This window comes from Phalacrocorax carbo, chromosome 15 (genome assembly GCF_963921805.1).
Source record: "Phalacrocorax carbo chromosome 15, bPhaCar2.1, whole genome shotgun sequence".
NCBI lineage: Eukaryota > Metazoa > Chordata > Aves > Suliformes > Phalacrocoracidae > Phalacrocorax > Phalacrocorax carbo.
The window spans coordinates 16,291,757-16,307,293 of record NC_087527.1 but is presented as its reverse complement, the minus strand read 5'-3'; the positions used below and the strand labels follow the sequence as shown (position 1 = coordinate 16,307,293).

The 15,537-nt window shown below is 51.6% G+C and overlaps 4 protein-coding genes across 6 annotated transcripts in view; 1 reads left to right on the top strand and 3 right to left on the bottom strand.

The window, feature by feature from the left end:
• LOC104053725 (protein HIRA) overlaps window positions 1–2,595 on the bottom strand; it is a 37,270-nt gene extending 34,675 nt beyond the window's left edge. Inside the window, exon 1 of the mRNA XM_064466581.1 lies at window positions 2,287–2,595. Coding sequence (XP_064322651.1) covers window positions 2,287–2,323 — 37 coding nt within the window. The 5' untranslated portion in view covers window positions 2,324–2,595. The remainder of the gene's footprint in view (window positions 1–2,286) is intronic.
• Window positions 2,596–2,634: 39 nt separating this feature from the next.
• On the top strand, window positions 2,635–5,480 carry MRPL40 (mitochondrial ribosomal protein L40). The gene is made up of 4 exons (XM_064466587.1): window positions 2,635–2,921; window positions 3,414–3,497; window positions 4,491–4,646; window positions 5,017–5,480. The coding sequence occupies exons 1-4, from the start codon at window positions 2,878–2,880 to the stop codon at window positions 5,324–5,326; spliced, it is 594 nt and encodes a 197-aa protein (XP_064322657.1). The 5' UTR covers window positions 2,635–2,877; the 3' UTR covers window positions 5,327–5,480.
• A 425-nt stretch (window positions 5,481–5,905) lies between these two features.
• Window positions 5,906–7,476, bottom strand: C15H22orf39 (chromosome 15 C22orf39 homolog). Its single transcript, XM_064466586.1, has 3 exons — window positions 7,367–7,476; window positions 7,098–7,265; window positions 5,906–6,619 (listed from the first exon to the last, which is right to left on the bottom strand). Exons 1-3 carry the CDS (start codon window positions 7,388–7,390, stop codon window positions 6,494–6,496), a joined length of 318 nt encoding a protein of 105 aa, XP_064322656.1. The 5' UTR covers window positions 7,391–7,476; the 3' UTR covers window positions 5,906–6,493.
• A 704-nt stretch (window positions 7,477–8,180) lies between these two features.
• UFD1 (ubiquitin recognition factor in ER associated degradation 1) lies at window positions 8,181–15,393 on the bottom strand. 3 transcript variants are annotated; one of them, XM_064466584.1, is made up of 12 exons: window positions 15,210–15,342; window positions 14,724–14,856; window positions 13,958–13,990; window positions 12,990–13,111; window positions 12,508–12,638; window positions 12,028–12,100; window positions 11,227–11,295; window positions 10,626–10,691; window positions 10,278–10,325; window positions 9,819–9,907; window positions 8,949–9,030; window positions 8,181–8,529 (listed from the first exon to the last, which is right to left on the bottom strand). In XM_064466584.1, exons 1-12 carry the CDS (start codon window positions 15,210–15,212, stop codon window positions 8,455–8,457), a joined length of 924 nt encoding a protein of 307 aa, XP_064322654.1. In that variant the 5' UTR covers window positions 15,213–15,342; the 3' UTR covers window positions 8,181–8,454. The 3 variants fall into 3 exon arrangements, with proteins under 3 accessions (XP_064322654.1, XP_064322653.1, XP_064322655.1); XM_064466583.1 differs by lacking the exon at window positions 14,724–14,856 and having other exon boundaries at window positions 15,210–15,393; XM_064466585.1 differs by lacking the exon at window positions 15,210–15,342 and having other exon boundaries at window positions 14,750–14,802.
• Window positions 15,394–15,537: the final 144 nt, after the last annotated feature.

Sequence of the window (15,537 nt, the reverse complement as noted above, 5' to 3'; positions counted from 1 at the left end):
TCGGCCGAGCAGCCTACAATTCCCAGGGGTACCGAATTTCCCTGCTACGACACTAACTCCTAACGTCTATTATCTCACGGAGAACATATGCCTGTGAGCATCGTTAACCTCATTCTAACCCGTTCAGTAAAGTACCAATCCCATCAGCGAGTGGGGAGAGGGGAAGGCAGGAAGGCACCTCGATCGGGCGCGGGGAAGAGCCGGTCGTGCTGTTGGGACTCTCGGTCACAAACCAACAGCAAAGCAGCCGCTCGTGCCCGTGGGGAAAAACACGAGTGAAGACAGTCGCAGTGAGACTCCAGTACGCGCAGCCCGAGCTACCTTTGCTCTGCTTCTGGAGAGGTTTCAGAGCACATAGGTGGGCCCACTAAGCGTGACGGAGGCTGCCGGCACGCAGCAATGCCTGCAGGATCCGGAACCTGGGTATGTGAAAAGAGGCCAACTAAACTCACCAGTTTTTATCCTGCACTCCCTGCCCCAAGGATAAGAACACATGAGCGTTATACAGTCCTGTGTACGTTCGCAGACCTTAAAGCGTTTTGCAAATGAAGCCAGTTATGAATGTCTGCTTTGCAGGTGGTGAAACTATGACAAAGTGACTTGCCCAAACTCATCCCAACAGGACAGTGGCAGGAACAGGAATAAAGCTTGAGACTACTGAGGCCCTGTTTAGCCCATTATCCACGAGGCAGAGTATCACAGGGCTTTATAATTGAGCCTTGCTGCAAACTGCTTGGCTGAGGAGTGTTTTCTGCAAAAGTCTGGTGTATTTTAAACAGCTACAGATTTCAAATCCATACCCACAGCTAAAGGTGCACCTGTTAAAGAAATAAGGAAAGAACTTACAGATCTAAGCTCTGTGATCTGCAAAGATTTAGGCTGAAAGTTTTTATTCAGCTGCTCGTAAGTGGGCTCCCGCTGAAGACCCAGAGAGGCACCGCACACTCCGCCCGCCAGCAGCCAGTGACTAAGATGTAAATGCTACATTTGTTTAGATTAACCAAGCAGAAATGTAAAAAACATCTCAAATAAAGTACTTCCACCTTTTTTTCAGTTCGCTACAAGCTTTCGTTAAGAGGCTACGTCCATCTGCTGACTATACGGCCCCTGGAGAGTAGTTCAAGTAAAGATGGATGCGAATTTCAACTCAAGGCTTAAGCTGCCATTCTTAAAACCTGCCACACGATTACAAAGACAACAAGGCATGGAGAAAGGCAGCTGCAAAGTTGAGTGCGCGGTTTCTAACTCAAAGCACCCTTCTTCGGCTTGAGCAAGCTGGTATCTAGAATAAAACCAAGCTGGAGACCAATGGCTAGATGAGTCCGGCGAGTGACATTTATATCAGGGCATGAAATTTGCAGTTGAAATAAAGCTGTATGCATGAATCTGAGGACAAAACCTGCATAAACAGAAGCAAGCTCTTTACATTGGATTTGTTCTCACTGCTTCGCCAGGAACAGTACGGGCATCGCTCCGGAAATTTATCATATGGGGTGTAAATACGTAACAGCGACGCTATCCCGTACTCGCCACGCTAAGAAAGTAGAGGGCTTTCCGTCACTGCCGACACTTCATTCTGAAAGTGTTTTAGCTCACAAATCCCCGCAGAATCACCAGGGGAGCAGCAGGCAGGATACGATACGCGTTCAGGGGGTTGTTTTGAAAGTCGTGGGGGAAGAATCTTTTTCCCCGCCATGGCCAACACCAGCACAGGCGACCAGCGCTGGAGCTTATCGTGTTCGGGGGCTCTGGCGCCGAACCCGACACAAGACGGCGGCGGCCGGTTGGCACGGCCCGGGGGCGCCCGCCGCTCCCGCTCGCAGCCTCGCTTCGAACCGTCCCTCTCCGCGGTCGAGGGCGCCAAATCGCCCGACGTCGGTGCCCGGCTGGGAAGAGCGGCTCAAGGCGGCACCCTCGGGCCCCACGCCGGTGGGGGGGCACCGGCAGGCAGCGGGGGGCCGTGCCGGGGGGCAGCCGGCCCGGAGGGAGCCGGCCCGGGCCCCCCCGCAGCCATGTTCTGAGGGCGCCCCGGCCGAGCCCCGCGCTTCGGCCCTCACGTTTCTTTAGAAACCCCGGTTTCGTTTTCGCACCTCAGTCCGCGGCGAGCCCGGCCCCCACCCCCGGCCCCCCGGCGCGGGGGAGCCCCCAGCACGCCGCCCGGCGGCGGCACGACCCCCGCCGCCCCCCGAGCCTCCCCCCACGCGTGTGCCGCGGCCCGGCCCCCGCCCCCGCCCCGCCGCACCTGCCCGCCCGGCCCCGCGGCACCTGCCGCCCGCCGCCCCTCACCATTGTGGTTGACCCAGGTCGGCTTCAGGAGCTTCATTGTTCCCCGCCCGGGGCCCCCGCCGGCCTCCGCCCTCGGGACCCCCGGGCGGCTCCGCCCGGGCTGCCTCCGCGGCCGAGCGAGCGGCGGAGCTCAGCGGCCGCTGCCCACCATTGGCCCCCGCCGCGCCGCGCTCTGCCCGCCCTGCCGGCCGGCCGGAGCCGCCTCAGCGCCGCGCCATGCCCCGGCGCCGCCCCTGACGCAGCCCCCGCCGCCCGGCCGCATCCCCCGCTCCGCTCCCGGCGGCTCCCGGCAACGCCGGAACTCGGCGCCTGGCAACCGCCTAACCGGCCCGGCGGGAAACAGCCGCCCCCGAGCCCCGGCGTTCCCCCGCCTCGGCCGCCGGGGGGCGAGATCCCGCAAGGCGCCGCCGCTCCGCCTCCCGGGCGGGCGGGTGCCCCCTGCCGGCCGTAACGGGGCAACGGCGGCGGGGCGGGGCCGTCCCGCAGGCCTGGCAGCGCGGCCGGAACGTTTGTGAAGTGGAACCGAGGACGCGGGTAGCCGAGCGCGGCCGGCGGGGAGTGCGGGTGCACCGCCGGCACCAGCAGGGAGCCATGTTGGCGGCGGCGGCGTGGGGACTCCGCGGGGCCCGGCTCAGGTAGGGAGGGGGCTCGACCTCGCCCCGGACCCTGCTCCCCGCCTGCGAGTCCCTAGGCGGCCTGGGCCCGCACCCCGGGGCCGGGAGGCGGTGTGCGCCAGTCGGGTCCCGCACCGGGAGCAGCCGGTGCCCCGGTAGCCGGGCCGGCCGCCTGCTGCCGCGCTCGGGGAAGCGGCACGGCTCTCCTCGCCGCCTGGGCGGGGGCGGCCGCGCCTCCCGCAGCAGCACGACGTTGGTCCGACCCGCTGCGGGACTTAACCACGCCCTGCGGAGTCCCAGCACCGAACAGGCCCGGTCTGGGGTTCGGTGAGCTCGCTGGAGGGCCCGAGGTGACCCCCTCTGGGCGAGCATGGCGTACCGTCGCGGATGAAGTAGCCAGAGATGCTTCGGAACTCATCATTTTAACTTCTGACTAATAAATAGCTCTTGTGTTTTGCAGAATCAATGCCGTCAAGTTTCTCCTCACGCTTTACGTCCTTTTTTCTCCCATAGCTGGTGGGTGCCGCAGGCGGCTCCGTCCCGAGGAGGTCACTGGCAGGCTTCGCTGCTGGGGCTCGGGGCGTCGCTCCCCGTGAGGTGAGCGCAGGTACCCGGAGCGCGTAGGAGCCTTTCCGGCCTTAGGGGAACAGATTTTTCCAAGTCAACTATAGGTGTTCGCTTTCAAGTCTCTCCTTGTAAAAGAAGCGTTGGCCTCTGGAGGAGAGTTGAATGTCACCTGTACGGTTACGGCTTCGTGCCTCTGTGTAGCTGTATTTGCTTCTGCAGCCGCAGGACGTGGCCGGAGGTGTTGGGATTTAAGCCATGCTCCAGAATTCTCTTTTGAGCAACCATGGAAACGAAAGCCTAGCTGAACCAAAACCACTTCACTATACGCGGCGTACTAGACAGCCCGCATTTACCTACATGTTATATTTTGTTATCCATGTTTTGTTTTGATGCAACTAGATTTAAAATACCCTGGTAGCTACTGGGGACTGCAAGAGGCTGTCTCACACCACAGGGGCTGTTTGTTCAATCTGCGAGGCAGGAATGACCCCACGGGCCCATGCGAGGGTTAGTTTGTGTGCGGAGCGTGGCGTACGTTACCTTGGGTACACTGGATCTGTGGGGACAAGTGCAACAGGAGAGTGACAGCTGCACCTTGAGTTTGGTTCCAGATGCGGGAACTTTAAACGCATGTGTAAAACCACTGACTCCCTTCTGTCACGTGAGATGACAGGAGTATTTGCAGGTAACCCCGTTACCGGCTCTGCTGCACTCTGAGCTAGTGCAAAACAACCGCAACTTTTGTGGAACCTTCCTCAGGTCATTCTGATGTTTGGCACAAAATTGGAGGTTGCTTTTCTGAGGCAGGTGCAGTTCTCTCTGCAGAAAATCTCACAAGACACATTGCTGCCTCCTGGAAATTACCTTACCTAAGTAAAGCTAATGGCTGGAACTTCTGTTAGGGACCAAGCTAAGCAACGAGAGGGAACAGTCCTTAGAAAAGTAAAGTGGAAGCAAAAGGTGCTGGTGCTGAATTAAACGACAAAATACCTTCTTTCATTCACATAATTATTTCCCTTGTAGAGCACAGCCAAAGAAGAAGAAGAAAGTGGATGTAAGGAGAGAGCAAGCACAGAAGGATCGTATGAAAAGGAAGATAAAGAAGTTGGAAAAAGCTGCCCCGGAAATGATTCCAATTGAGGATTTTGTAACACCACTGAAGTACTCTGATAGCAACAGGTGCGTAAGGCTGTCATTCACCGTGCGCCTGCATTCATGGTAGAAACACTTCTACCTTCTTTATCTGCAAAACCGCAGTGTAGCGCCAGCCTTGGTACAGAACCTTATCTACTTCGACCAGGACAACAGTGTGGAAAGCAGATTTTATTTGCTCCTGCTAAAAGCAGTGAAAAAATAGTAACATGAATTTCCTGTTAGAATGATCACGGACAACCTCGCAGAGGTTGCGCGAATGAAATGGGTTCTCTGGGTTTGGGGGAGGTTTGGCTGGCGGTGGTGGGGTTTGCTGTTGTTTTGGTTTGGTTTTTTTAATTTGCTCTTTGGGGCGCAGGCTATTTCTCTATTACAGTGTTATCGTATTCTTTATCAGGGTGCGGAGCCTTCCCCCTCTGCCATTTGAGGAGACTGAAAGAAGAGTTTTACTTCTGAAGAAGTGGTGTTTGTTTAAGCAGAAACAAGATAAGGCAGAAAAGAATGCAATTCAGAGCCTTGTAGAAGCTCAGCAAGAGGCACTAAGGGAACTGCGCCTTGAATCGGAGGAGCTGTACCAGGCAGCAATCAGACGAGACGAGGGGCTTTTCCCCTTCGAGAGAGATGGACCTGCTTATACCCCACCACTGCCTGGCTACGATCCTCCTGAAGGAAAATGCGTTGATATCACCAAAGTGTACACGCAGTGAGGGGGGAGCGTGCTGTTCCTCTGGCATGAGCTACTCGGCCGACTGGAGGAGGAGAGAATGGAATAAGAATAAACAATTCCTTCTGCAGGCTAAAATACTGCAGCCGTGTGTAAAAAACATTAATAAAGCACCTCTCTGGGTTTTTTTAAACAGCTATCTAGGTGGTAGGAGACCCAACAAAACTACACTACCTTACTGTTGTGCCATTCTAGAACAAAAACAAAGTAGCGGTATGTGTATTACAGCATATTTTGTCTTTCTGGGCTTGTCTCTCTCATCCCTCCATACGCTCCCGAGCAGCATTTTGCTTTGTTCTGCATAAGCCATAACTTGGGAGATTCCTGTGCTGAGGACAGTGTCACAGTCACCATGTCAGAGTCTGTACTACACGGGAGGTAGCAGCTGACCCTTTGCTGCCTTTCTTCTCATACTTCAGTGAAGTTCTTTAGCATATAAGGGAAAACAGATGCAAAACATAACCATGACAAAGCCACAGTTAAGTTTTGGGGTTTTTATATTGCCACATAAGTATCATAACTAAATTTCTGAGGGCTTGCCCCAATACACGACAGATCTCTCTTCAGCCATTTAAACCTTTATTTTTGTAGTAACTTTGAATGCTGCCATCGCCACACACCACCAGTCAAGAGCAGTGCCGCAAAGTGCCGTTTCAGGGTCTGCAATACCATCCCACCAGGCGTGAAGCTCTCAACCCATGTCAACAGTGAACCGGGGAAACACCTTTTAAATGCCAGTAGTTGTGATCGCCCTGAGCTGGCGGGGAGGAGGCCCAGCTTGCGTTTGTCCTCCCACCTGGCAGGCCGGGGCTAGGTGCCTTGTTCCAAAAGCACATGACACCACCCGGTAGGGGAGGAGGTCCTCGTCGAGCAGGAGGAGCCAGGTCACGTACACACTGATTTGGGAGTTGCCTGCTGAGATGAAAGCCTAAAGCACAAGACAGTAGTAGAAGACCAGAATCCAATCAAACGCCTCAATTCTCCCTTTAAGAAGTACCACAGTGTTTAAATAAACCCTCAGTATTTTTAAATGAGCGTTACCGTACTGCAGAGCGGAGCTACACCTGTGTAATTTCAAGATGACATGAAAGAAAAAAACCCAGCATAGTTCTGTATTACGTTAGTGACCAAACAGAGCAAAACAGTCTTGCTAATTTGGTTTGTCTTGGTCAAGCGGGAGATACCAGTCCGGTGGCGGGCTCTTCCTGAGCGTCCACACCGGAGCGTATTTCTGTTTTTCCATAACTCGAGCTCTTTCACTCTTGCACAAAGCTTCCTGAAATACAGGGGAAAAAACACCACCAGGTTAGCGTTGGATGTTCCAGTCTTACAGAGCTTATTTCGTGCTGCCGTCTATTTTGAGATAAAATGAGGAAGAGAAATTTATCATGCTTAAATAGAAGCGCTAAATACTATGTCAGTAAGCCAGGATACAGGCTTTTAACCATGCCACGCTTATATTTTGCTTATATTTTGCCCCCGACTCCTCCGTTAGGGACAAAACCCAGCAGCTGTCCCAGGTGGCTGCCAGGACGGGCTGAAGGGCTCCCCTCTTCCAGCGTTTGCCCAGGAGCGCACCCGGAGGCCCCAGGAACACCTTTTCCCTGTAACGCGGCAGCTTTTCGCGTCAGGAGGGGAATGTCAGAGCCAGCGACACCGAGGGCTTCTACCGCCGGCGGCTGCGGGGCCTCCCCCCCGCAAGCACCGGCCCTCCGAGCTCCGGGCGGGCCGTGCAGGCCGGGGCGCGGCGGTACCTGGGCGTCGGCGGCGCGGCTCCTCTCCCAGGCGCGGCAGGCCTCGTAGTCCTCCCGCCACCGCCCGCAGGCCGGCATCGCCCCGTGCGCGTAGTAGTGGTGGAAGGCGTGCCGCAGGCCGCGGCAGTGCTTCCACTCCCACCAGTAGTCCTCGCACGACCGCGGCGGCTGCGGGCGGACAAGGAGCCCGGGGTGAGCCCCACGACACGGCCCCGGCCCCGGCCCCAGCCCCGCCGGCCCCCGCCGCCGCCGCCCCGGTCCCCGCTCACCCGCCAGCTCCCGCCGCCCGCCATGCCGCCCCGCCGGAGGGCCCCCGCCCCGCCACCAATCCCCGCCGCGCTTTGCGGGGAGACCCGCGGCTCCGGCCAATGGCGAGGGGCGGCACAGACCGCCTCGCCGCCCCGCCCCCCGGTTTGCGAGCCAATGGCTGCCTGGGGGCGGGGCTCCCCGGGCAGCACGTGGCCCCGCCCTCCCCAACACCCACCCCAACTCCGGCCGCCCCAAAACCCGCCGCTTTCGCGGGAAATGCCCCACGGCGGGCGGGGCGGGGGCGGGGCGGGGGCGGGGCGGGGGCGGCCCCGCAGCAGGGAGGCGGGCGGGTTAGCACGGTCCCGAACTCGGCCTCCCGGGGGGCGCAAAGGGGCTGCACCCCGTCACCCACCGGCAGGCTCGGCCACGGAGCGCGGGCGCCCCACCGACACCGCTATTCCACAGCGCGGGGCGGCCAAGCCTCGTGCTCCCGCACCGGGCAGAGAAGCCGGGCCTCGCCACCCCCTACGCGCAACACTGGATCGTTGCAGTGCATTATTAAAAGGCGTGTTATTAATTATAAATATAAAAAGCAATTACAAGGGGATTGCTTAGAATGATTTATAACCCAACACCTGAAGCTATGATTAGAGAGGCTCCCCGCACAACAGTCTTGAACATCTGAGTGTTGGCCTTCGATTGCACCACACCAACAAATTACCTGGAACTCTGGCAAAATACAGAGAGGGAGGAAAATACGAAGCATGGAGTGACATGAGACCATCGTCACTCGGGTTACAGGATGGGAGGACGTAGTTTAAGAACCAGACCTAGTAAAGTAGACCTTGTCGGTTTTACTTCTCAGCTTTATCCGAGATACACTTTCCCTCTTTACAACACATAACGGAAAACTCTCAGAATTCCTAGACCTTAATTTTCGGTTGAAAATTAGGACAGCCTGACAGCTCCGGTTTTAAATGTGAAACCAAAACCAGTAAAAGCATTCCTCTGCTGCTAAACAACCTCTCCTCTCGGCTGCAATAACTAAGATCTGATACGCTGCAATTGTTAGTTTATTTTCCTCCTAATTGACTACAGGTACCACAACTTAGGGTTTTCTTCCCTTTTTGCGCAGGGACTGGCCTTCTCCTGAAAAGGCGATAAACCGGCTTCCAGATTCATCCTGGAAAGAGGGGAAAAAAGGTTGTTAGCTCTTTGCTCACTGCTTGTGCGTGGTGAAAGCTGAATGATCGTTAGGAAGAACATTCCATCAGAGCAGCAACTGCCCGAAGACATTTCATATCCTAATCTACATAATAACCAAGTTTCTTCCTGAAAATAAAATACGAGCATTTCAGTGACCTTCCAGCCAAGTGAAACAAGCACGCACTGGCTTATTAAACCCACATCGGGCCAATCCTTTTACCGCAGCAAGCAAGGACACCAGAGGTTGCTTCCACCTCACTGAAACCACTTAACTACCACCACCTTTTAGCAGAGGCACGCTGTGAAAAATAGTGTGGGGAGAGGAACCGCAGACCTGGGCAGTAGTTCCAACGTTCTAATTCTGTGCCAAACTGGGGAGGATCCAACTTTATTTACCTCTTCGACTTTCTTAACAAGCGGACGTGAGTTTCTAATGAATGTGATTCTACCGATCTTGAAGTCGTAGTTGGGTATTCCTCTGGAAGAGAAGCATAAAAATGGTATGAAAGAAGTTTTACACCCACCATCCAGCTGAACACAGGGAGACCGATTCTATGTCTGTCAGTATTGTACCAACACTGGCTGCAAATTTTCACTACCAAATAATTCTGGAGTTAAACCACTGAATTACTTCTGAAGGCAGGCATACACTGCATGAAGTAAATAACCCGATACCGGCGCTGCCGCAGCAGCTTGCCTGTGGGCACATTTCCCGCAGCCTGTGGTTTCCCCAGGGCCATGGAGACACTTTTCCACAAGGGTTCAAGTTTTATTGTGACAGGCACAATGACAGAATGCCACAGGAACCACATCCCTGCACACTTCCACTAAGTCTGAATTCTCTAAATTTCCTTCTAAGGAAAAAAAAAGAAACCCAAAACCCCAAGGAACCCACCCGCCGCTCGGCTCTGGTTATCCACCCAACTCCAACAAGATTCCACGCTATGCCAAACTTCACTTTAGAAAATTGGCAGGTCCTGCACATCACCCGATCGAGCCCACCAGCCCGGTCTAGACCTGCTGCCGTTCCCTGCCTGTCTTCTATAGAACCAGAGCTGATTGAGGGAGTTTTGGCAACATGAACTCAGGATCTGCATCTGGAGTAGTCAGACCTTGCAGTCAGTCTAGGAGACTGGGCTATTTATTTTCTCAATGCAAACCTAGGGTGAAATTAGCTTGTTTATGTTGCAGGAGGAGAAAAAAAAACCCCAACGCTGCTCCAACACCGATCCTTGGCTTGCTGGCAACTGAATGAAACAGACATACCTTCGAATGTCTCCTGGTTTAATTGGCGATGGACTAGGCTCAACACCTTTCTTCTTGCCATCCAGTCTGTTCCCAGAACCAGAGAACGCCTATGTATAGACAGTGAGTTCTAATTTAACTGTATCTTGTATTTGAAAGCACACTGCACAGGGGTACTGCATTCTGGAAAATCCTACTATCATTTTAAATTATTTGATTCAGTATGGGTTTTTTTTGGTACATATAAGCTGATGAACCCTGGGTGTAGGAGTACGTTTTGGTCTCCCATTTATAGACTGCTCTTTTAAGGGCAGCAAACCATACTCTTACTGGCCGTGAGCCCCGCAAAACATTCGCAGACACTTGCCAGTTAAACGATGAGCACCTCTAAGAACAGGTACTAGTATTTTGCAGTTGTTTGGAACAACTTTCCCTCACCATTTTACAACACTCAGAAACCAGCAGAAATAGGGGACTTACACGAAATCCTATGTCACTCACGTATCCACTATGGTCTGCTTCAACATCCTGCCAGGGAGAAAACAAGCGAGTTCATTGTGTCCGTGCTGTGATATGCAGAACACATGAAAACACTTCCACATATTTCTGACCAAACCCAACTTCAGAACAATCCCTTTCCAAAATCAACAGTTGATAAACAACCATCTCCTAAGTAACACAAGTAAAAGCATCTGGTAATTAAAGTTTAGTCTTAATAATTTGTTTCAGGAAAAAAAAAAAAAAAATCTATGTTGGCACTCACAGCTCTACCACAAGCAAGGCTGACTTCTAGGGAATACACTTTTGAAGAACAGAAGCTTAACTTACTGTGGTCTCTTCATGTTGCACACTTCTTTCCGGTTCTTTGTACCCCAAAGGAGCATCAAAGTCCACCTATTTACACAAGAAACAAGAAAATAAGCGTGATTGTTATTTTGCTTTTCATCATAACCTTTATACTACTATTCCTCAAAACTCCACAAACTATCACATCATTTTGATCTAGAAAGAACTGAGGTTTGCTTGCTGAATGTTTTAGCTCGGAACTAAAGAGACTAAGCCTCCCAGGAGTGAGTCTTAGCATCTGACTGAAACAGAGCAGGAAAACAGCACCCCACAATATCACTACAGTTTGAATCAAGAAAAGGCTGTTAAATAAAACTCAGATTATAGAACATATTGAAGCTAGATACTAAATTCTAGGCACTACAGTCACCAGATGGTGGGTGAAGTGCAGCTCGAGACCACAGAAGTGGTTACAAAGGTACATGGGGGTACTCTCAGACGAGTCGCCTTCCCCATCCCGGCTGATTTCACCTCTCGTGCAGCATCGGAGGTGCTCAGTGTACAGCGCTACCACTGAGCGCGACACCCTCTCCTTTCGGGAGGACACAGCAAACGCAGACTTTCCACACCAGCTTTAACTTACGTTCATATCGCATTCTATGATGGACACAGCCTTATCCGGTTTGGTCTCCATTACCCGAAGCTCATAGATCTGAAACAGCAGTGAATATTTTAAGGTTGCATGTGAAAAAGCTCAGCTTGTGTGCAATATGTGAAAAAAAGCGCTCATAAATAGCTAAAGAATAATAAAAGCTAAAAATTATCTAAACCTTCCCCTTCAGATAGCTTCAAGAAAGTTGAAGTAAGTGCTCCTTAGGTTGAGGTCTGAATACTGCAGGGTCTCTACAGAACTTGAGAGCAGAGATTTTTAACTTAGAAGATTGCTATATACTGGAGCTACAGACCCGACCTTTTACTGTACCTTAATCTGCATTTCTGAAAACAAATTATGAATTTAGGATAAGTTCTGTCCCTTGACTTGTAAAGACATCGACAGCACAAAAAATTATTTTCTGGTGAGCCAAAAAACCAGTCTGATCAGCAGCTCAGGAGAAGACTTGATTGAGCCTTTTTTTCCCCTCAATAGAATCTGACTGCGAAATCTCCCATCTGGGATCACTTGTCAACACCGCACAGCTCTGTGCCGACTGTTGTGGCACCGACACCCAAACACTGAGCTTAGCCTTCCACCCCAAGCGATCAAAGCTGCACAGCTGCTGCCAAAAACATTCATCTATAAAATCTGTTCACAAGATGTAGTCAAAGTACTCGTGTGGTCACAACCTACTGAAACACGCGTACTTTTTCACATGGGGCAGAATTTATTTCCTCAAATTGGCGGTATCCAACCAAAACTTGCACGGACTGGTGCTGTATGCTGTACCTTTTCATTGTAGTTGATGGCAATAACATCGCCGGTAGTCAGACAAGCAAAGTTTCTCAATGCATTTTCTAATCTTTGGAGTATGTTAAGAGGAAACATTTGCCTTCAATGCAACACCAAGCTTTAAAGTTACTGTGTTATAAAACTCTGATCCTTGGTCTCTCAAACATGGTTTAAAAGTCATCAGTAATGTAGACAGCCCGTTAGTAAGCATTAGGGTGTACAGGTTCTTCTAAGGGACACGAAAACTCACTGGACTTTAAGCCAAGATTCTTGCTTCACGCCAGGCTACTCTTTGTGCCAGCAGCTGGCAACATCTCTGTACATAAGCTCTCCATCCTTTTTGTTTTCAGGAGGAGGAGGAGTAGTCACCTCCCACTGGAAGAGTACAAGCCACACCCAAAAAGCTAGCTCTGCTTCATCATTCCGACTTGGGAGAAAACTTTTGTCCCCTGCTCCGTAACTGAATAGGAAGGATACACAGCTTTGGGATTGGTGATGTCAAGAAAGTCTGGACTCTGTGGCTGAAATTTTGAGTAAGTAGCAACTTGAAGATTAACGCTCTCCACCTGCACCAGGCCTCCCTCTTCCAGCAGCAGGTTCTGCATCATCTGCAAGAATGAAAACAGAAATGCAAACCGCTATCGACATGACCGATGTTTTAAATTCTCTTTCCTTGCGTATACCCATCTTTGCTGGGGCCACCATGCTCCTTGAAATGCACCAGTTTACCATGGTTTAATTTCAGGGAGAATAGTCAGGTGCATCTCAAAAAGCAGTCTGCTTTGCTTGTTTATTTGAACTCTCATGGAGGGAACCCTGAGCTTAGACTGAAAGCTGTTGTAGGAACATGACTAGCAGAGACACACACTTTCAGTAAACGTTACGCCTCTTTAATATTAAACTGGCAACTCACTAATCCTACTCTTCAGGTTCTGGCAGTTCAGCATGACACAACTCACCCAGTGTGGAAGGTAACATATGCCCTCATCGGCCACAAATTCAAGCACTCCACAGTGTGTCATCCGGTCTGAATTTTTATTGGTCAGCTTAAACAGCATCGGGTAAGTAATATTAAGTCGGCCTGGTGAGAAGGGAGAAAAAAAAATTTATTTGTTAAAAGCTCCTAACAGATTTCTGAAGCTTTCAGAGACTGAACATTAGCAAGAGAATAGGCCAGACTGTAGGAGAGGATTCCCCTCACACCGTTACTCCCACTACTCAAAACTACAAATCCAGGAGAGAACACAGATACATGAAAACTATATTACCATCACGCTTAGAACTTCAAATGGCTCTCCAACATTTCCCTAAGCTCAGAGATGAGCAGGCCGCGGGTATTAGCAGAGGAATCTATTACTGTTACATCCTTGTGCTATCATCAGTTAGCTCCTACCTAATGAATTTTAGCAGGCCCTGCCTATTTCAAAATTAAATCCTGACTGAACTGAATTCTCAAAGAAATTCTATTAGGGCTAAAATTCAGGCTGGAGGTAGACACGGGACACCCCCTTAGTTAAAAAGGCTAATAAAGACCATTTGTACTATTGATTCAGTTATCTTTTTCGCTACTTCAAAGTTGCTTATACTTATTTTGTCTTTAAAATAGATTTTGCTCCAGACAACAGTATCCAGAACAAGCAGGTTGAGATTAAGAATTTACTAGATCAACTGTAACCGTTATACCAAGTATGTTATTAATAGTTAATATTGATTCATGCCTCAGGTAGCCCAACACTTCAGATGTCTGTACTTGAAGACAAACAAGCCTCTATAATTCCGACAGATAAAATACTTCCAAAATACATTTTTTTAACTAATTAGCCTCTATGTAAGTCAGATTTTAATAGATAACTAAAATACTGTGGTATTTGCTTACACATTTGCTCATATTTCTATATTTTTATTTCAGAATAAAATATTCACTTACTGAGTTGATCCAAAGCCGACGGTGGCATAATTACTGCAGAAATGAAAAAGGATGTAAGATTAGGAGAAGTATGGCTGTACAAAGAGTACATAACATGCACTTTTATCATTCCTTTCTCTAAGTTCTCCTCTAAAAAAAGGAGATTCTAATATCTCCTGCAAAGTCATTTTTGAGCCAGGGATTTCAGTAGAATCAGTCATGACAAATATACCTGCTAGCACGGAGATTTCAGAATTTAATCAGGAAAAAAAAAAAGAGGAGACGAGGTTTTACAATACATAGTACTAAAGAAAATATTTCCTAAAGGTGATTTTATTTGTTTGGGCTTAGAGGTGCTCTTAAATCAATGCCAACTCAGAACAACACAGCATTAGTCTGACAGCCTGAAAATTAATCTCTTCTCTTTGTTCAAGCTAAGCAAAGTACAACAAGAACGGGGGGAAGAATTCTTTATCATAAATTTCTATGGCTCGTTGTGGGTTTAAGATTTTAACAAGAGACTTTAAAAAGGATGAATGTCTTCTTCCAATGCTCGTAAACAGGACTCACTCGGTGAAGTTTTTAATTACACGCTAATGCAATAAACCCCTCCTCCTCCCTTCCTAAAGCCCCACCCAGGGCGCTCCCCCAGCTCCGGCCCCAAAGCCGACAGCGCGTCTCTGCGCTGTCCTTCGTTCCTGCCGTCTTGGCCAAAGTCTGCATTATTTACTATTATTCACAAACACTCTTCCAACAGGTTATTAGTCAAAATAAAACATGCACATACTCTTCCCGCCTTTCTCCACATCTGACCTGTCATTAGGCCCAGCAAGCATGGATACGGAGAAGCAGCGGTATTGGGTCGAGAAGCGGTTCTGGAAAACCCGAGGGATGGGGTGATCAAACATATTGAAAGAGAACTAAGGGGGAAAAAAAACCACACAAAGAGAAGAGAGTGTTAGTTAATGGGTGTCTATGGCGCACTGAGGGGTAACAGCCCTCGCCGAGTCTCAAGCTCGGAAAAACCGAGGCCGAGGAGCCTGAGCGCGCTTAGACTCCGCCTGCGGAGGCCGGACACCGGCGGCGCGGCTGGGCCGGACACCGGCGGCGCTGCGCGGGGACGCGATACCCGCCGCCACCGGCGCTCCTCGCCGGCCTCGGGACGGGCTCCGCGCCGAGCGGCTGGCGGGGGAACGCGGGGCCCTCCCGCCGCCCGCCTGCCCGCCCGCCCGCCGTGACTCGGCAATTCCCGCGGCCGCTCCCCGGGCCTCACCATGGCGGCGGCGCTGAGGCGCGGAGCGGCGGCGCTCGGGCTCCCCGAGGGACCGGCGGGCCGCGGCGGGCCGCCCCGTTCTCTCGCCCGACGGGACTCTGGCCGCCGCGGGCCCCACCCCACCGCCCCTCCCAGCGTGCCGCGCGGCGCCCGCCTCCCGGGCGGCCATTTCGTGTGAGGGCGGAAGGCGGGGCAGCGTAACCCCCCGACGCGGCCGTGGCGGAGGCTTTTCTGGCCGCTCGACCCTTCCTCAGCCGCGGAGGGCTGGGGTAGCGCCTCCCGCCTCTCCGCCGAAGTCACTTAAGCGGCAGCGCAAACAATTCGCCCG